This window comes from Symphodus melops, assembly GCF_947650265.1.
Source record: "Symphodus melops genome assembly, chromosome: 2".
NCBI classification, from domain to species: Eukaryota; Metazoa; Chordata; class Actinopteri; order Labriformes; family Labridae; genus Symphodus; species Symphodus melops.
This window is the reverse complement of record NC_136692.1, coordinates 30463016-30483053: the sequence shown is the minus strand read 5'-3', so window position 1 is coordinate 30483053 and position 20038 is coordinate 30463016. Positions and strand designations below refer to the sequence as shown.

At 42.8% G+C, this 20038-nt stretch overlaps 2 protein-coding genes across 2 annotated transcripts; both read left to right on the top strand.

Moving 5' to 3' along the window:
* Positions 1-443: 443 nt before the first annotated feature.
* LOC306820365 (N-acetylneuraminate-9-phosphate synthase-like) lies at positions 444-2769 on the top strand (the record flags this gene model as incomplete). Its single annotated transcript, XM_079338185.1, has 4 exons — positions 444-473; positions 1574-1789; positions 1871-1939; positions 2524-2769. The coding sequence occupies 4 exons, from the start codon at positions 444-446 to the stop codon at positions 2767-2769; spliced, it is 561 nt and encodes a 186-aa protein (XP_079194311.1).
* Positions 2770-10479: 7710 nt separating this feature from the next.
* On the top strand, positions 10480-14759 carry LOC306818821 (N-acetylneuraminate-9-phosphate synthase-like). Its single transcript, XM_079336540.1, has 6 exons — positions 10480-10710; positions 11476-11691; positions 11773-11872; positions 12075-12229; positions 12749-13015; positions 14550-14759. The coding sequence occupies exons 1-6, from the start codon at positions 10579-10581 to the stop codon at positions 14751-14753; spliced, it is 1074 nt and encodes a 357-aa protein (XP_079192666.1). The 5' UTR covers positions 10480-10578; the 3' UTR covers positions 14754-14759.
* Positions 14760-20038: the final 5279 nt, after the last annotated feature.

Here is a 20038-nt window from a genome sequence, read left to right as displayed (position 1 = left end):
GTTTCAGTCACATGATCTTCTGTTTCAGGCTCATTAGCATGCTAACAATCCCGAGGTCCACATCTGAAGACACTTTTCCAAGGACAGGTGAAGCATCTTCAAGATTACAAGATCTTCAACTAGTCAACTTGCCTCAACTTGACCTGAAATCAATATAAAAGGTGCAGTCTGACAGCAGTTGAGACAACTGCAGATGCTCAGGTTGCCAGACCCAACCTGCATTTCCAGTTGAATCATTAAACTTTGCTCAAGGCAATAGATGTGGTCATGCATGAAAGGAATCCATGGGGGCCATGTTCCTATCGTAGTGTGTGAAGTTTTGAAATATCACTTTTCTGTTGATAGATCTGATGTTTAAATATTTGTTGGAGCATTATAAACAGGCACTGATAGCGCAGTGCAGGTGTCCCCAAACTTTACAGGTTGTGACCCCCCCAAAAAGGATGACAGAGACTGAGGAGACCAGCCCCCAGGTAATAAAAGTACACATCTTTTGTTGTGATTTTTCTGCCTTTTTAACTCCAAAAACACGACTGAGAATGCAGCCAGTTTAAACAGAAACAGAACACATATTATATACATTATACACATTATATACACAGGCTACAAAGTTGTGGTTAGATTGGTATCAGTGTGCAGTTTATATTATTTAAGTATGCAGCAGATATTAAGTCAGTATGGTTTACTGACAGATACCGGCGTTGACAGATACCCCCCCCCCCCCCCCCCCCCCCCCCCCCCCCCCCCCGACCCTCTTCATAGTCATTTAAAAGGATTCACAGCAGAAGATTTGTCTTCTATAGGATTGGGGGGGATCTGTCAACGCCGGATGGATAGATAATGGATGGATGGATGGATGGATGGATGGATGGATGGATGGATGGATGGATGGATGGATGGATGGATGGATGGATGGATGGATGGATGGATGGATGGATGGATGGATGGATGGATGGATGGATGGATGGATGGATGGATAGATAGATAGATAGATAGATAGATAGATAGATAGATAGATAGATAGATAGATAGATAGATAGATAGATAGATAGATAGATAGATAGATAGATAGATAGATAGATAGATAGATAGATAGATAGATGGATGGATGGATGGATAGATGATGGATGGATGGATGGATGGATAGATGATGGATGGATGGATGGATGGATGGATGGATGGACGTATGGAATGATGGATGGATAGATAGATGGATGGATGGATGGATGGATGGATAGATGATAGATGGATGGATGGATGGATGGATGGATGGATAGATGATGGATGGATGGATGGATGGAGGGACGTAGGGAATGATGGATGGATGCATGGATGCATGGATGGATAGATAGATGGATGGATGGATGGATGGATTTTGGAAAGGTTAAAACATTTGACTGTATGGTGTGGCTGCACCCTATTATGTAGCATTGTGCGGAGCAAAACGGGAGATCTTCACCATGTTTAGAAGACACTGACACTGAGTTTGGGATGCTCGCCCTCAGGAAGTTCTCACAATTAGGTAACCCAAGCCCGCCTTGTTTATTCATCCCTAACTGATATCCACCTTCAGGACTGTGGAGCCGATTGTGCCAAGTTCCAGAAAAGTGAAATAGAAACTAGATTCAACAAGAAAGCCTTGCAGCGCAAATATGAAACCAAAAACTCCTGGGGGAAAACTTATGGTGAACACAAGCGCCACCTGGAGTTCAGCCATGAGCAGTACAAGGAGCTGCAGAACTATGCAGCGGAGGTGGGGATCTTCTTCACTGCATCAGGGATGGATGAGGTAAGACAAAGACTCCATGTGAATATTTCCTGACATGTTTACTAAAGGAGTTAATTTCACCTGGGATTATTCCGTCTTTAGATGGCCGTGGAGTTCCTGCATGAAATCAACGTGCCTTTCTTCAAAGTGGGCTCTGGAGACACCAACAACTAACTCTGCTGCTCTTTGGGCTGTTCCCAGTCTGCAGTGGTCAGTACTGTACCCATCACATGTGGCCCAAGGAGGGGAACTAGTGAACTTGGGCAGCAAAGACCAGTCTGTGATGCTAAGCTAAGCTAACTGACTGTGTTGCAATAGCTACGACAGTATATCATTAATATTCAAGCTGTGTCCAGTTATGGTCATAGCAGTTTATCTTCTTTATGCCTTACATAATGGTTTGACAAAAAAACAGAGGTTGCTCTGTCTGCATGTTTTCAGTCTCTGATGCTAAGCTAAGCTAACTGACTGTGTTGCAATAGTTACAACAGTAGATCATTAAATACTTTATGTTCTGGCTTTATACCTTAAATAATGGTTTGACAAAAAAATAGAGGTTGCTCTGTCTGTACGTTTTCAGTCTCTGATGCTAAGCTAAGCTAACTCAGAGCTGGCTGGAAGTTAAACCAATAGGTGCAACAATCCCATAAATCTTCATGTCTGAACTCTTCAAGACACAAAATCAGTAAATCACGCAGAGTGTCAGATCATTTAGAGGACAGTAAAAACTAATCCTGGACACTTTTCTCTTGCAGGAATACCAGAAGGAATTTCCAAACATTCCCATTGGCTATTCCGGCCACGAGTCTGGTATAGCTATATCAATCGCGGCTGTAACTCTGGGGGCGAAGGTCATCGAACGCCACGTGACTTTGGATAAGACGTGGAAAGGAAGCGACCACGAAGCTGAGCTGAAGGAGCTCATTGATAGCGTCCGGCTGGTGGAGAGGGCAATGGGCAGTGGCGTCAAGCAGATGAAGTCATGCCATGATAAGGCATGACTCTCTCCACAGAAAAGCACATTAACAGCCGTTTGACACTATTCCAGTTTGCTAGTTTGAAATTCTTTACTGTCGTTCGGGGTACGTTTCTTACTGTTTCAATTCAACCGTGCTCTTATTTTAAAAACGTTGCTTTGTCTTTTTGTGAGAGAACTTTACTTGCTGTTTGAATTCAGCCATGCTTTTATTTTGAAATTGTGTCCTGTCTAACACTGAGGACCACTATCTACAGAGAGACTGAAGGGACAAAATGAAAACAGAGACACTGAGGACCACTATCTACAGAGAGACTGAAGGGACAAATTTAATACAGAGACACTGAGGACCACTATCTACAGAGAGACTGAAGGGACAAAATAAATACAGAGACACTGTGGACCACTATCTACAGAGACACTGAAGGGACAAATTTAATACAGAGACACTGAGGACCACTATCTACAGAGAGGCTGAAGGGACAAAATAAATACAGAGACACTGTGGACCACTATCTACAGAGACACTGAAGGGACAAAAAAAAGAGACACTGAGGACCACTATCTACAGAGAGACTGAAGGGACAAAATTAATACAGAGAAACACTGAGGACCACTATCTACAGAGAGACTGAAGGGACAACATAAATACAGAGACACTGAGGACCACTATCTACAGAGAGACTGAAGGGACAACATAAATACAGAGACACTGAGGACCACTATCTACAGAGAGACTGAAGGGACAAAATGATTACAGAGACACTGAGGACCACTATCTACAGAGAGACTGAAGGAACAACATAAATTCAGAGACACTGAGGACCACCATCTACGGAGAGACTGAAGGGACAACATAAATACAGAGACACTGAGGACCACTATCTACAGAGAGACTGAAGGGACACAATAAATACAGAGACACTGAGGACCACTATCTACAGAGAGACTGAAGGGACAAAATTAAATACAGAGAGACACTGAGGACCACTATCTACAGAGAGATTGAAGGGACAACATTAAATACAGAGAGACACTGAGGACCACTATCTACAGAGAGACTGAAGGGACAACATAAATACAGAGACACTGAGGACCACTATCTACAGAGAGACTGAAGGGACAAAATTAATACAGAGAAACACTGAGGACCACTATCTACAGAGAGACTGAAGGGACAAAATAAATACAGAGAAACACTGAGGACCACTATCTACAGAGAGACTGAAGGGACAAAATGAATACAGAGACACTGAGGACCACTATCTACAGAGAGACTGAAGGGACAAAATAAATACAGAGACACTGAGGACCACTATCTACAGAGAGACTGAAGGGACAAAATGAATACAGAGACACTGAGGACCACTATCTACAGAGAGACTGAAGGGACAAAATAAATACAGAGACACTGAGGACCACTATCTACAGAGAGACTGAAGGGACAAAATAAATACAGAGACACTGAGGACCGGTTCCAAATTCTGATACTAACCTCGGCTGTTTTTTTCCAATTAACCTCTCAGAACTGAATTCGATTATTTCTGCGTCTAAACCGTCAACCTGTCTTTTAGATCCAATCCCAACCAAGCTGTTTAAGGAAGTCTTTCCTCTAGTTAGCAGCTCCATACTAGATATGATCAATATATCTTTAGCAGCTGGTTATGTACCCCAGTCATTTAAAGTAGCTGTAATTAAACCGCTCCTTAAAAAGCCTACTCTTGATTCAGGAACTCTAGCTAACTATAGACCTATATCTAACCTTCCTTTTATCTCCAAGATCTTAGAGAAAGTGGTAGCTAATCAGTTGTGTGATTTTCTCCACAACAACAGCTTGTTTGAGGAGTTCCAGTCGGGATTTAGAGTTTACCATAGCACTGAGACTGCACTAGTTAGAGTAACAAATGATCTTCTGTTAGCCTCAGACAGGGGACTTCTATCTGTGCTTGTCCTGTTAGATCTTAGTGCTGCTTTTGATACAATTGACCATCAGATTCTGTTACAGAGACTAGAACAATGACTTGGAGTTACAGGGACTGCTTTAAGTTGGTTTAGATCCTATTTATCAGACAGATCTCAGTTTGTGCATGTTCATGATGAGTCCTCTATGTACACCAAAGTTAGCCATGGAGTGCCTCAAGGATCAGTGCTTGGTCCAATTCTATTTACATTATATATGCTTCCTCTAGGTAGTATTATGAGAAAACACTCCATAAACTTTCATTGCTATGCAGACGATACTCAGCTCTACATAGCAATGAAGCCAGAAGACACCAACCAGCTTCGTAAACTAGAAGCCTGCCTCAAGGACATTAGGTCCTGGATGACCAGAAACTTCTTACTGCTCAACTCAGACAAGACTGAAGTTCTAGTGATTGGACCTAAGAACCTTAGAGAGACTTTCTCTGCCGATATGACGGCCCTTAGTAGTATTAGTGTAGCCTCTAGTACCACTGTTAGGAACCTAGGAGTTCTATTTGATCAGGATATGTCCTTTGATTCCTACATTAAACACATTTCAAGGACAGCTTATTTTCACCTTGGTAATATCTCTAAGATCAGACAGATCCTGTCACAAAATGATGCTGAAAAACTAGTTCATGCATTTGTTACCTCCAGGTTGGATTACTGTAATTCTATTTTAGCAGGGTGCTATGGTAAATCTCTAAAGACCCTTCAACTTGTCCAAAACACTGCAGCTCGTGTTCTTACTAGAACTAGGAAAAGGGACCACATTACTCCTGTATTGGCTTCTCTCCACTGGCTCCCTAAAAAATCTACCTGTGTTTGCAGAAAAGATTAGATCCAAATTCAGGTCTAACTGGTTCTGGAAACAAAAGCACCTTTATGTTCCATTCCATGTATACAGTTCACACTGATCACCTGCTATACGTTTGCTACTCTGAGGATATAACGTCGCCACCCCGAGCTTGTGCACAATCATGGGGAGTTTTCTGGGCTCATCCTGATTTTCACGATGGAGCAGGAATTCACTAACATGAACACCAGACTGGCCTTTTTAGAGGGTTAAAACACTAACTGTGGCCTTCCTGCTGCATCTCCTCCGAGAACATCTGGACTCTCCTGGCACATCAGCTCAGATACTCTTTGCAGATTTCAGCTCGACTATCCACACTATACAACGGCACATTCTGATACCAAAACTACACCGACTCCACATTGCACCCCGGCTGAAACAGTTCGGACCGGCAGTACCACAACAGCTCCGCTTACCTCCAACACTGGAGCCCCCCAGGGATGTGTGTTAAGCCCCTTCCTGTACACACTTTATACAAATGACCGCAAAAAAAAAATCTAGAATAGAATTTAAAATCCTTCTGCTCACCTACAAAGCTCTAAACGGTCAGGCACCATCCTATCTTAAAGAGTTAATTGTACCATACTATCCGACAAGAACATTATGTTCCCAGAATGCAGGCCTGCTCGTGGTGCCTATAGTCTCTAAAAGTACTATGGGAGGTAGAGCCTTTAGTTATCAGGCACCGCTCCTTTGGAATCGTCTACCAGTCGGGGTCCGGGAGGCAGACACATTAGGTACTTTTAAGAATAGACTTCAAACTTTTCTTTTTGATAAATCTTATAGTTAGGGCTGGCTTAGGACCAGCTCATAGTTGTGCTGCTATAGGCCTAGACTACCGGGGGAACTGGCACCAGGATCTCTTATCTCTCTCTCCCTCTCTCTTTCCCAGCTTTCATATCTTATTACTGCTTGTCTCTATCTCTATATTCTAACCTCTCCTTTTTCTGGGAGCTCCTGAGCTCTCTGAGGTTCCTTGGGACTGTTGGTGAGGATGGCCTGCCTAAACAACTCCCCCCCCCCCAATCCTATCCTATTCTTCTTTCTGCATCTTGTCCCATTTCAAGCCCAGCACAGTTTAGCAGATGGCTGTTCCGTCATGATCAGGGTCTGCTGAAGATTTCTGCCTGTTAAAGGGAAGTTTTTTCTTCTATGACGGATTAAGCTGAGCTCTTGTAAGATAGCCATCAGTAAGGTCCTTTATCTGCTTTATGTAAACATAACAATGAGCATGGTCTTGTTACCTGCCCTTTTGTTAATGTTAACAGACAAACAGTAAGGTCCTTTACCTGCTTTTGTAAAGTGTCTCGAGATAACGCCTGTTATGAATTGACGCTATATAAATAAAGATTGATTGATTGATTGATTGATTGATGTATGTGAACTGGTCCCCAAAGAAGCTACCTAAAGCTTAAGCCAAAACTTGAGTGTGAAAGCTTCAATCACGTCGTGTTTTTCGGAACGACAAAGAGAATCTGAATTGGAATGACTTCTCGTCAGCAGTCATATGGGGCTTGTCTTTTTTGAGTGACATGCGGGCGTGTTGTCGCTGTTAGCCAGGAGGCTCCGATCCACCTTTTTTTTCTGTTTCTATTGTCTGAAAAATAGTTGAGTGAGGCAACATTTCCACTCAGTCAGCCGCCATATAGGACACCAGTGCGTGCGATCGCTCAGCATACGTTATGTCTGTTTTTACAAACAGGATTTTAAATATCCTGTGTTTGCAGAAAAGGTTAGATCCAGATTCAGGTCTAACTGGTTCTGGAAACAAAAGCACCTTATATTCCATTCCATGTATACAGTTCACACTGATCACCTGCTATACGTGCGTTAGTCTGAGGATATAACGTCGCCACCCCGAGCTTGTGCACAATCATGGGGAGTTTTCTGGGCTCATCCTGATTTTCACGATGGAGCAGGAATTCACTAACATGAACACCAGACTGGCCTTTTTAGAGGGTTAAAACACTAACTGTGGCCTTCCTGCTGCATCTCCTCCGAGAACATCTGGACTCTCCTGGCACATCAGCTCAGATACTCTTTGCAGATTTCAGCTCGACTATCCACACTATACAACGGCACATTCTGATACCAAAACTACACCGACTCCACGTTGCACCCCGGCTGAAACAGTTCGGACCGGCAGCACCACAACAGCTCCGCTTACCTCCAACACTGGAGCCCCCCAGGGATGTGTGTTAAGCCCCTTCCTGTACACACTTTATACAAATGACTGCACCAGCCCGTCAACATCGCCACACTGGGACTTCTCAAAGACAGCACCTCCCTCGCAGATCATCAGAACTCAAAAGAACACTTCACCAAGTGGTGTCAACATAACCACCTTCAACTCAACCTATTCAACCAACATGTAAAATAAATTCTGCATATTTTGATTTGATTTGATTCACATACATCTTTGTTGACATTTGAGACAAAGTAAGAAAGCATGCATGTATGTGAACTGGTCCCCAAAGAAGCTAACCTAAAGCTTAAGCTAGGGGGCCAAAACTTGAGTGTGAAAGCTCCAATCACGTCTCGTCTGCTCAGTGACAGCCGTGCAGCATTTTATAAAAACACACTTTTAGCTCGACCGTGCTGTTTGCATGCCCGGTCCCAACACACACCAGTCAGGAGTTCAGACTGTGTTTTAGTAATATTCCCTGCAGCAGCACAGCCGACACCTGCAGGGGTGGCCGACCAGTCAGAGAGGAAGAGCCACATTTCTGACTGTGTTACTTTTAGGGCCACATCATACACACAGACACACACACACACACACACACACACACACACACACATGCTCTCTGTCCTTCCTGCACCTCCTTCTCCTCCACGTTCCTCTCCATTCATCTCTCACACAGAGAGACTTTTTCACTTCTGATACCACGCCGATGTTTCAGCCTTGATTATTGGCTGATAGCGATATCGATCTGATATGATATCAGCATGAGTCACACACACAGACACAGACATATACCCCTGCTCAGGCATGTTTAAATGTCACCACAGGCCACTGCAGTCCTTGTCATTAATACTCTCTCTCAGTACACAAATACAAATATAACAATTTACAATAGCGTTCACTCGACTCCGACAAAATGCCTGAAAATGCTTGCGATTCCTTATATCGTGTTTTATTTTGAAATCGACCGGATGTTCTGTGTGTCTGTCATTGCGTTGTCATATTCCCGTACAGCTTGACGCGTGCCTGCAGCGAACTCCGCTAAAAGTAGACTCGCAGCGTATTTGAAACGGAGCAGGACGCCCCATAGGAAGATGTGTAATGGAGACTGGTGAGATCCGGGGTCGCCCCGCCTTAGACCCACTGTCAATGGGATCGTCAAATCTCCTTCCTGTGCACAACTCAAAAGGAGAGAAACCTGAACTGCTGTTGGTGAAGGCGCCTTGTTGACATGAGAGCTAAAGGAAGGGCCTCGAGTCTGAAATCAGTACAGACGCTTACAATGTCCCCTCACCAATAAAAATAAAAATATACCACCACTAGATTATAAAAATATAAAGATCAGGAAAAGACAGTAGAGCCGCATGAGAAACATACATGCTTGCTCAGGCTGCAAACGGTGCATGGGGAAAAAAGCTATTTGCATGACGGGATGAAGTGCATTTCATGGAGCGATGCCGTGTGCCTGGGGGACGAGGAAGAACAAGACCGGCAGCAGGATGACCTGCTTAGTAAAATTCTTTTCTCAAAGAATGCTAGTGATGAGGGTGGTGGATAGCCGGGTTTCACCGAGAGTTGTTCCCACCCCAGTCGTCTGCTTGTGGTTTCAGTCACATGATCCTCTGTTTCAGGCTCATTAGCATGCTAATAATCCTGAGGTCCACATCTGAAGACACTTTTCCAAGGACAGGTGAAGCATCTTCAAGATTACAAGATCTTCAACTAGTCAAATTTACATGACCTGAAATCAATATAAATAAATATATATGATTGAAGGAATGTGATTGAGTACTTGATCAACGTGTATGTCGTGTGTTGTTTTTATTTCAATTAGCAATTTAAAAAAAAAAAAAGGTCAATTGGCATTTTTTAATTGAGCAAATTTAAAATTATTAGTTTGTTCCAACGGCTAAAGGAGATTTCAGTGGAGGTAAAATGTAAGGTTGTATTAAATTGACATATTGACATTAAGCCACTAAAAGCTGATTATTCAAATTTGCACCATTTCATATAGTTGGCTCAAATAAAAATAATTTATTATTTGCATTGAATTAAAACATTTCTAAAAAGTTTAGATTGTGTAGCAGGCGGTATGTTAGTATGTGTTAATCCTTCAAATGACAGTGAAGAAGGTCGGGTATACGGGGTGCAGCCTGACAGCAGTTCAAACAACTGCAGATGCTCATGTTGCCAGACCCAACCTGCATTTCCAGTTGAATCATTAAACTTTGCTCAAGGCAATAGATGAGGTCATGCATGTGACCCCCCCCCCCCCCCCCCCCCCCGAGAATCTTTGGCTGTCTTATGATTTGATTCAGAATCACATTTTGATTTTAAAATGATTCTGGATTCCAAGTTTATTTTTGAATTAGTACAAACTTCAGGATCTACTCCAGTCATCTGTGAGACTGGCTAAATTTCTTGCTGCTCTGTTTTACATTCGACTAAGTCAAAGAACTGACTGATTAGCCCCGCCCCCTAAAAAAGAATCCAAAATAAACAATATTTCTGAAAATACTAATACAACAAGAAGTCATTCTTTTATTTTTTTGCTATTTAAAACTTTTTAGCAAAAATTTCTTCCTCAGCCAGAGTTGCAAAAGTGGGTGAGGTTTGTATGAGGTGTGGTTGGGTTTGTATGAGGTGTGGTTGGGTTTGTAGGGGGTGTGGTTTGGTTTGTAGGGGGTGTGGTTTGTACTGCATTTGGGTATTAATGGGAGGAAGAGACTGGTCCTCGTTCCTCTCTCCACAGCTCACCGCTCTCCACCGACCTCCTCTCCGCTTCATCACCGGCTTCTCTGCTTGTTACCTGTCCGTGTTCAGTGATCGACATGCCGCTAGAGTTTGAGCTGTGCCCCGGCAGGATGATCGGAGGGAACCATCCGTGCTTCATCATCGCTGAAATCGGACAAAACCACCAGGGAGACATCGAGATTGCCAAGAAAATGATCAAGATGGCAAAGGTAATAAAAGTACACACCTTTTGTTGTGATTTTTCTGCCTTTTTAACTCCAAAAACACGACTGAGAATGCAGCCAGTTTAAACAGAAACAGAACACATATTATATACATTATACACATTATATACACAGGCTACAAAGTTGTGTATCCTATAGAAGACAAATCTTCTGCTGTGAATCCTTTTAAATGACTATGAAGAGGGTCGGGTATACGGGCTGCAGCCTGAGAGCAGCTTATTTCAGTTCAGACAACTGCAGATGTTCAAGTTGGGTAGTTAGAAGGGATGGATGGACGGAGGGACGTATGGAATGATGGATGGATGGAATGATGGATGGACAGATGGATAGATGATAGATGGATGGATGGAGGGACGTATGGAATGATGGATGGATGGATAGATGGATGGATGGAGGGACGTATGGAATGATGGATGGATGGATAGATGGATGGATGGAGGGACGTATGGAATGATGGATGGATGGAGGGATAAATGGATAGATAGATAGATGGATGGATGGATGGATGGATGGACGGAGGGACGTATGGAATGATGGATGGATGGATGGATTTTGGAAAGGTTAAAACATTTGACTGTATGGTGTGGCTGCACCCTATTATGTAGCATTGTGCGGAGCAAAACGGGAGATCTTCACCATGTTTAGAAGACACTGACACTGAGTTTGGGATGCTCGCCCTCAGGAAGTTCTTACAATTAGGTAACCCAAGCCCGCCTTGTTTATTCATCCCTAACTGATATCCACCTTCAGGACTGTGGAGCCGATTGTGCCAAGTTCCAGAAAAGTGAAATAGAAACTAGATTCAACAAGAAAGCCTTGCAGCGCAAATATGAAACCAAAAACTCCTGGGGGAAAACTTATGGTGAACACAAGCGCCACCTGGAGTTCAGCCATGAGCAGTACAAGGAGCTGCAGAACTATGCAGCGGAGGTGGGGATCTTCTTCACTGCATCAGGGATGGATGAGGTAAGACAAAGACTCCATGTGAATATTTCCTGACATGTTTACTAAAGGAGTTAATTTCACCTGGGATTATTCCGTCTTTAGATGGCCGTAGAGTTCCTGAATGAAATCAACGTGCCTTTCTTCAAAGTGGCCTCTGCAGACAGCGACAACTTCCCGTATCTGGAGAAAACAGCCCAGAAAGGTGAGGACCTTCACTTTACTATTCTACAAGTCATTTATCAGACGCTTTTATCCAACGTGACAAACTTTAGAGAGTAAGAAGAACACAAGCGAGGACTTAGAGAGGAGGAGACAACGTGAGGAAGTGCAACCAGACAGCTTTAGGTCTGATGTTGTTGTTGTAAGTGTGGACTGTCACAGCCCTGTGGGATATGATGTTTCAGGACGGCCCATGGTGGTTTCCAGCGGGATGCAGTCGATGGAGACGATGCGTCAGGTCTACAAAACAATAAAGAAACACAACCAGAACTTTACCATCCTGCAGTGCACCAGCGCCTACCCTCTGGCACCTGAAGACGTCAACCTCCGAGTGATAAAGGTGAGAGGACCTTGTTCGACTGGAAGCAGGAAAAAAGGGCCGGGGTAAATAAGTGAGCGACTTTCACGGTGAAGGTTAGATGACTGGATGAGAGCCTGTTCCCAGTCTGCAGTGGTCAGTACTGTACCCATCACATGTGGCCCAAGGAGGGGAACTAGTGAACGTGGGCAGCAAAGACCAGTCTCTGATGCTAAGCTAAGCTAACTGACTGTGTTGCAATAGCTACGAGAGTATATCATTAATATTCAAGCTGTGTCCAGTTATGGTCATAGCAGTTTATCTTCTTTATGCCTTACATAATGGTTTGACAAAAAATAGAGGTTGCTCTGTCTGTGCGTTTTCAGTCTCTGATGCTAAGCTAAGCTAACTCAGAGCTGGCTGGAAGTTAAACCAATAGGTGCAACAATCCCATAAATCTTCACGTCTGAACTCTTCAAGACACAAAATCAGTAAATCACGCAGAGTGTCAGATCATTTAGAGGACAGTAAAAACTAATCCTGGACACTTTTCTCTTGCAGGAATACCAGAAGGAATTTCCAGACATTCCCATTGGCTATTCCGGCCACGAGTCTGGTATAGCTATATCAATCGCGGCTGTAGCTCTGGGGGCGAAGGTCATCGAACGCCACGTGACTTTGGATAAGACATGGAAAGGAAGCGACCACGAAGCTTCTCTGTTACCTGCTGAGCTGAAAGAGCTCATTGACAGCATCCGGCTGGTGGAGAGGGCGATGGGCAGCGACGTCAAGCAGATGTTAGCGTGCGAGAAGTCATGCCATGATAAGGTTAGGACAGGGGTTCTTAAATACAAATCTTAAATGGTCACAAAACTTTTTTTGAATGACTCACAGGGCCATTTATTGAGGTCGGTCCGGCCACATGCAGTAATACTGTAATATTCAAAACAAAAAGTCCTTTTCATTCAAAACAATGACAAAACCACTAAATGTAATGTCCATTTTTGTCTCTGCGCCTGTGGGTGAAAGACTGGGAGGAGAAAATGTAAAGAAGTTAAGTTCGTACACACATTGTGATTTACCAAGCCTGACAGAAACTGCAGTGATCATAACAGAGTTTTTAATTTCTATTCATTCATAGTTAACAAAGAGAAACTCCAGGATGAAACTATACTGAACATTTGCAGCCTCTGAAGGTCTCAAGAATTTAACATTTATGTCTTCTGTCAGGTCCAAAACTGACACTCCACAGCTTTGTCTTACATTAGTCTAGGTTATGCTGCATCTGTAAAATAGATTCTGAGAACAAACAGACAGACACCAGAGTTAGGTTATTAGATACTTGCAAGGAGAGCAGCTAGAGACGGCAGAGTTTACAATCTCCAAACTACTCTGCTGTTCTGCCGTTCGTCCTTTCTTTTTATTAAAGAAAAATGCCCTAATTTACATAAGATAAGAGTGAGCAACAAGGGAGGGGGAAAAGCAGGCGCGATCACTCATGTCTGCACACGATGTTTGTTATAAGAACATATATGAGAATAAGCTGCTGCCGTGTCCTTGGGCATCTTCAGCATTCTTCTGGTATCAGAAGCAGGCGCCACCGTTGATGATTACAACGGCCTTGCACAATGACACTTCATGATAACTTATATACATTTTGTTCTAACACTTCCTATTCAGTTCTTTGTAGGTCACCTCTGAAACGCCCACCAACCAAACGTGCAATCTTTTGGAGTGAAGACCGATTTAGAAGGCTGCTCGTTAATTGGGATCAAAAGCCGCGTTTCCACACAGCAGTCCGGTACGGATCAGTACAGTTTGGTTCGATTAAGCCCGATCCCGTTTGTGTTTCCACAGCCACTCGTGCCCTATCTGGTAGGCGGCGTGTAAGCCGGATGACGATAGCCGCTACGTAAATAGCATCACATGATAGCAGCTAACAGCTAACCGCTATCCGCTAACAGCTAACCGCTAACTAATAAATTCAACAAAGGAGAAAAACGCTACACAAACGAAACCAACAATGAAAGACATCCAGCAGTTCATCTCCTCTGTCCGGTTATTTGGGAATCTTTCCTGGGATTAGTCTATGGAAATACGACAAAATGCGCAACGTACTGAGACGAACAGAGCTGGACCGCTCGGTGGAAACGTATAGTTGCTGTCATGGAGACCAGTCTCGTGATACATGTGCCACGTGACCCAACCAAAACACAGTGAAGAAATAACAGGTCGGGGGCCACAAACAGGAGGCCGCCTATTGAGGACCCCTGTGTTAGGATGTCCTCTCTCCACAGAAAACCACAGTAACACCCGTTTGACACTATTTTCATGTCTTCAACATGTGGCTCTTGTCTTCCAGCTGGGTAAATCAGTGGTGGCGAAGGTCAGCATCCCCAAAGGAGCGACGCTGACTCTGGACATGTTGACAGTGAAGGTGGCCGAGCCCATGGGCGTCCGAGCCGAGGACATCTACGAGCTGGTGGGAAAGAAGGTGACGGAGGACGTGGAGGAGGACCAGAGCGTCACACCAGACATCGTTGATAAATATGTTCAGAAGGCCTAGTGCTGACGAAGGCCCAGACTTTATTCATTTAAGAGGATATTAATCACATCTTTGTCTTTGAGATTTCCCCCCACGTTCTCCTTTGCCAAAGAATTAAAAATGTTCCTAAAGTTGCCTTCATTTAACTTAATGGACTCTTTGACTCACAGGCTCTTTGTTAAACCCTGTGTTCTCTCACATCTCACAATCTAAGAATATTAAAATTGCACTGTCCCTGTTGTCTACTGCTAAAAAATAAATCATTGAAAACTTTAAAAAAAAACTGTTTCTCTGCTGTTGTTTTCTCTCAAACCAGATTGGGATGCTTCTAGTACTTTGTTTTTGATAAAAAATAGATGAAGTTGCTGATGGATATGATAAAAATGGGAGTTTGGAGATTGGTCTGAAATTTAACAGTGTTGGGATCTAGGTTGGGATTTTTGAGAAGAGGCTGAACTACAGCATGTGAAATCTCCTGCGCAGAGGCAGCCATTAATGATGGAGAGGATGCAAGGGCTGATTCTTCTTTGAGTCGGCGAGGGGGAATACAGTCAGTTGTGTGTTGTGGGCTTCAAATGAGAGTGACAGCTGAGGACCGTTAAAATGTTTGAAATGGCAAAAAATAAAAGAATGACTTCTTGTTAACAGTATTTTCAGAAATATTGTTGATTTGGGATTTTTTTAGGGGGCGGGGCTAATCAGTCAGTTCTTTGACTAAGTCGAATGCCAAACAGAGCAGCAAGAAATTCAGCCAGTCTCACGTTTGTACTAATTCAAAAATAAACTTTGAATCCAGAATCATTTTTAAATCAGAATTTGTTTCTGAATCAAATCGTAAGACAGCCAAAGTTTCCCAGCCCTCGTCTCTACGCTATAAACCTCATTAACCACCACTCACTTACCCAGCTGGAAGAGAAGAGCCACATGTTGAAGACATGAAAATAGTATCAAACGGCTGTTACTGTGGTTTTCTGTGGAGAGAGGACATCCTAACCTTATCATGGCATGACTTCTCGCTCGCTAACATCTGCTTGACGTCGCTGCCCATCGCCCTCTCCACCAGCCGGATGCTATCAATGAGCTCTTTCAGCTCAGCAGGTATCAGAGAAGCTTCGTGCATGCAGACAGAGCAACCTCCTTTTTTTGTCAAACCATTATTTAAGGCAGAAGAAGATAAACTGCTGTGACCATAATTGGACACTTGAATATTAATGATTTACTGTTGTAGCTATTGCAAAGCAGTCAGTTAGCTTAGCTTAGCATCAGGGACTGGTATTTGCTGCCCATGAGCCTACTTTTTCAAAGGTACTGTCGAAAGTGTCATCAGTCCATCTGTCATGACTTCTGAACGTGTCCTTGTCTGGGAAGTGTGTTTCCTGAAGCATAACGATGTCTTTTGTTCAGGTGACTTAACACCTTGCACCATGTGACATGTAAACCCAAACAATTCATATTCCAAGAAGATAACTTAATCACATTGGTTCCCATAGGTCTTTAGTTGTGTATGGCCATCCTTAATACCAATCCAGGTCAGGTTCACTCCAAACCATCGAGCCTCTGTACAGTGCAGTGCATAAAACTAAATAATGACTGGCTTTTATTCCCCTTATAAGTATAAACAACCTTTTGATAACAAATCCCACCTGTTTGCCCCCTCCCACCACAAAAATCAAAAATGTGGTAGAAAAGCTTTTTAATTTTCAGAATGAGTGACATCAAATCCCATCTCAAAACCCACCTTGTTCAAACATGCATACTCACTCTGATTGGTCACTGCACACGAGTCAATGTTTGCATTTATACAGTATATACATATACAGTATATATATAATGTATATACTGTGTGTGTATATATATATACACACACACATACCTGTTGGGACATTCCTTAGCTGATAGAGATCAAACCTCAGAGTCGATGGTGCTGGATGACAAGTCAGACAAGTGAATGCACCATGCACAACATGTTGATGATAATCAGCTCATGCAGTCAGTTTGTCTCCAACGTGTTCAGCCTGGAGTCACGTCAGACACTCTTTACATCGTTCTGAAATGTTGCATTGTTTTCCTTCTCTGCAGATTTTCAGATCTGCTGACCGTTGATTACTAGCGCCCTGGTATTTGTCAGAGTTAAAAGGCTCTTAAAAAGGCCTTTCAGCTTTCACTATGATCATATGTGAAAAAATAAAATAAGTCAGAGTGTTAGGAACCAGAATAAGACCCAAGCGCGAGACCGAGGAACAGAGTAACAATAACAATTTATTATAAACAGGGTAGTGACACTAGTGACAATAATGAGCGAGAGTCCAAGCTCCAAGGTGAGTAGTGCAGACAATAATCCAGGTGACGATCCAACAACCCTAATCCAGCACGCGTGGGGTGAATCCGAAGTGAACACGATGAGACGACAGGACACGAGAGGGCAGGTAGGTCTGGACGGGGAGCTGACGAGGAGAGAACAAGAAGAGGGTAAGTACAAGCAAGTCACGAGGAACATCAAAATACAAGGAAGCCTGATTGAGCGATATGATACCACGGAGGGTTGACAATAATCTGGCGCCGGCTGCATGTGGAGAGCCGGTTTAAGAGTAGGAGTTGATGAGTCGTGGGATGAGTAACCCCTGGGTGCGCAGCTGAAACAAATGACAATCAAGGGGGAAAGGGAGCACACAGGAGGAGAAGACAAACAGGGAAACTAACAACAAAAGTGCACACACTAACAAAACCCAAATCATAACAGTACCCCCCCCTCAACGACCGCCTCCTGGCGGTCCACCCGGTTTTCCAGGGTTGGCCCGATAAAAGTCACGGATCACAGATTGATCTAAAATCAGAGCCCTGGATATCCAGCTTCGCTCCTCAGGTCCATAACCCACCCAGTCCACTAAAAATTGAAAACCACGCCCCCACATTGTCAGAGACTGAGTGGTGGGAGGGAGTTCCAAAGGTGCAACTGCAGGATCTGGACCTCATGGAGGACAGGCGGGCGGTACAAATACTACTTCAGTACCACCACAGAGAATCACTTCAGAGTATAATAGTTGCCCCAGTGTTCTGACAATCAGGTTCTTTGCTGATCCCCACAATTTCTGTTTTTTCTGCGTCTACTCTGACAATAAGTTGTTGGACATTTCCCTGTTGAGTATGTGTTCAAGACCCACAAAAAAATGTGAGTAGATATAAAGAGAATAGTATGCAGCCAATTCTTTATCTCCCATCAAACCCCTTCGCTTACCAGCAGCACATGCACCACACAGAAGTTAATACCACAGCCTTATCTACTCCACCAGCTGAACTGGGATCCTTCTCAGGTGGTGGGCTGGATAAGTGTGGTCATGTGTTGCTGGTGAGCGGAGGGTTTGCAGTATGAGCTGAGGTTGGTGACTTACCGGGAGCAAAGTGTCTGCCAGTAGTAGCATGAAAAAATGACAGGACTGGAGCCAAACCAAACCAGCACCTACATATATCTATTTATTTATTGTTTTTTTATTTCGAAGATGTGAAGACAACAAAATAATAAAATCAACAAAATATGTATTTTTATATATATATATATATATACAAAAATATGTATATAAAAAAAAGTAACGAAAAGGAGTAGTAAGAAGCATAAACTTATTTATTACTACCCCTTCTCCATTCACAATCTAATCACAAACAGTATAACTGTCATTTCCAAATGATAACATGATAAAGTCTAGGCAGTTCCGAGATTTTTTATTTATTTAATATAGTAGATCTTTTTTATCAGTTATTATTATTATTATTATTATTATTATTGTTATTATTATTATTATTATAGGAGATCTTTTTTATCAGTTATTATTATTATTATTTTATTTTTTTATAGTATATCTTTTTTATCTCTTATTTCGAGCTTCCTTCTTCCTCTCTGTACTTTCTAAAAATCACTTGTTTGTACCTGTGTTTGAACTGAGTCAGGCTTCAGCACACACACATTCATGGTGTTCCACAGTCTTACCCCCAGGATTGAAATACAAAGACTTTTCATGGTGGTACGCACAATGACAGTTTTAAAATCTCTTTTCCCCCTCATATCTACATCTTTAGTCCGATTATATACTTTACACTATATATAATTTTACACTTTACTGTTTCTTTCTCTAATTTTAGAGTATAGCTGCACTGTTGTTCATTTGCTGCTCTGTTTCCTTGAATTTTCCCCCCAGGCACAAATTTTTTTTTTTTTAAATTGATTTTGAGATCAAGAGCTGGATGTCAAGTAACTTTCTGCAATTAAATTCAAGCAACACTGAAATCGTTTTAATGACTTAACAAATACTGCCATCTGCTGGTCCCCTAGTAAACCACATTAAACCTGCTGCCAAAAATCTGGGTGTCTGGTTTGACAGCAACTTAAACTTTGAACAGCACAAGAGAGCTTGTATGGTCTTGTATTTATCAACTCAGAAATATCTCCAAAAGTCCATCTATTTTATCTGTTGAAGACACAGAGACCATATTACATGCTTTTATCTCTTCACGTCTGGTAACTGTAAAACTGTCGATCGACTACAGCTGTCAGGCTTTTAAACAGACCCAGAAAAAACAACCACATCACTCCTGTTTTAGTATCTGACTTTTAAAGCTCTCCGTAGTCTTTCTCTCAGCTCTTTATCTGATATTTTAGTACATTATGAACCCGGCCCACATTGAGATCCTCAGGCAGAGGACCCCTGGGGGGGGGGTCCCCATACAAAACTCAAAACTAAAGGTGATACGGCGTTTTCTGTGCGGGTTCTAATGACCTGCCCGAGGAGATCAGGTCAGCTGAATCATCTCTTTTAAGTCCAAAGTTTAATTGATATAGCTATACCAGACTTGTGGCCGTAATATCCAATGGGAATGGTCTGGAAATTCCTTCAAGTATTCCTGCAAGACACAGAAACAGCCTGTTCTGAGCAGGGCTGACATAGAGGGGTTTCTGATGATCAGATGGGCTTCCAACACTTTTCCTGGTCTGTTTGCTGAAACTTTGTGATGGATTAAGATTTATCTGTGCTCTGCAGAACACAACTACTTATTTTGCATGAAACAAAACACATAACATTAAGTTCCATTGCTTGTATTTGACCATGAGTGCTCCCCTAACTGGATAAATCACATGGCAATTAATGTTGAGTGTAGCTTTGTTGTGTTTTCACGCTACAGCGTCTGAATGTTTGGAAGGCCCAAGTGAGTATGACCTGTGAGCGGGTTTCTACTCAAATTAAAAGATCATAAAAAAAGCTTTTCAAAAACACTTCTGCATCTCACTCTTGTGGTTTTCCTTCCTTGTTCTGCAG

Excerpts from the sequence above, each read along its gene's own strand:
- LOC306818821 (XM_079336540.1), top strand. The coding sequence starts at position 10,579 with ATGCCGCTAGAGTTTGAGCTGTGCCCCGGCAGGATGATCGGAGGGAAC. Across the intron at positions 11,692-11,772 it reads CTGCATCAGGGATGGATGAG|ATGGCCGTAGAGTTCCTGAA; the intron begins GTAAGACAAAGA and ends TTCCGTCTTTAG. Across the intron at positions 12,230-12,748 it reads TCAACCTCCGAGTGATAAAG|GAATACCAGAAGGAATTTCC; the intron begins GTGAGAGGACCT and ends TTTCTCTTGCAG.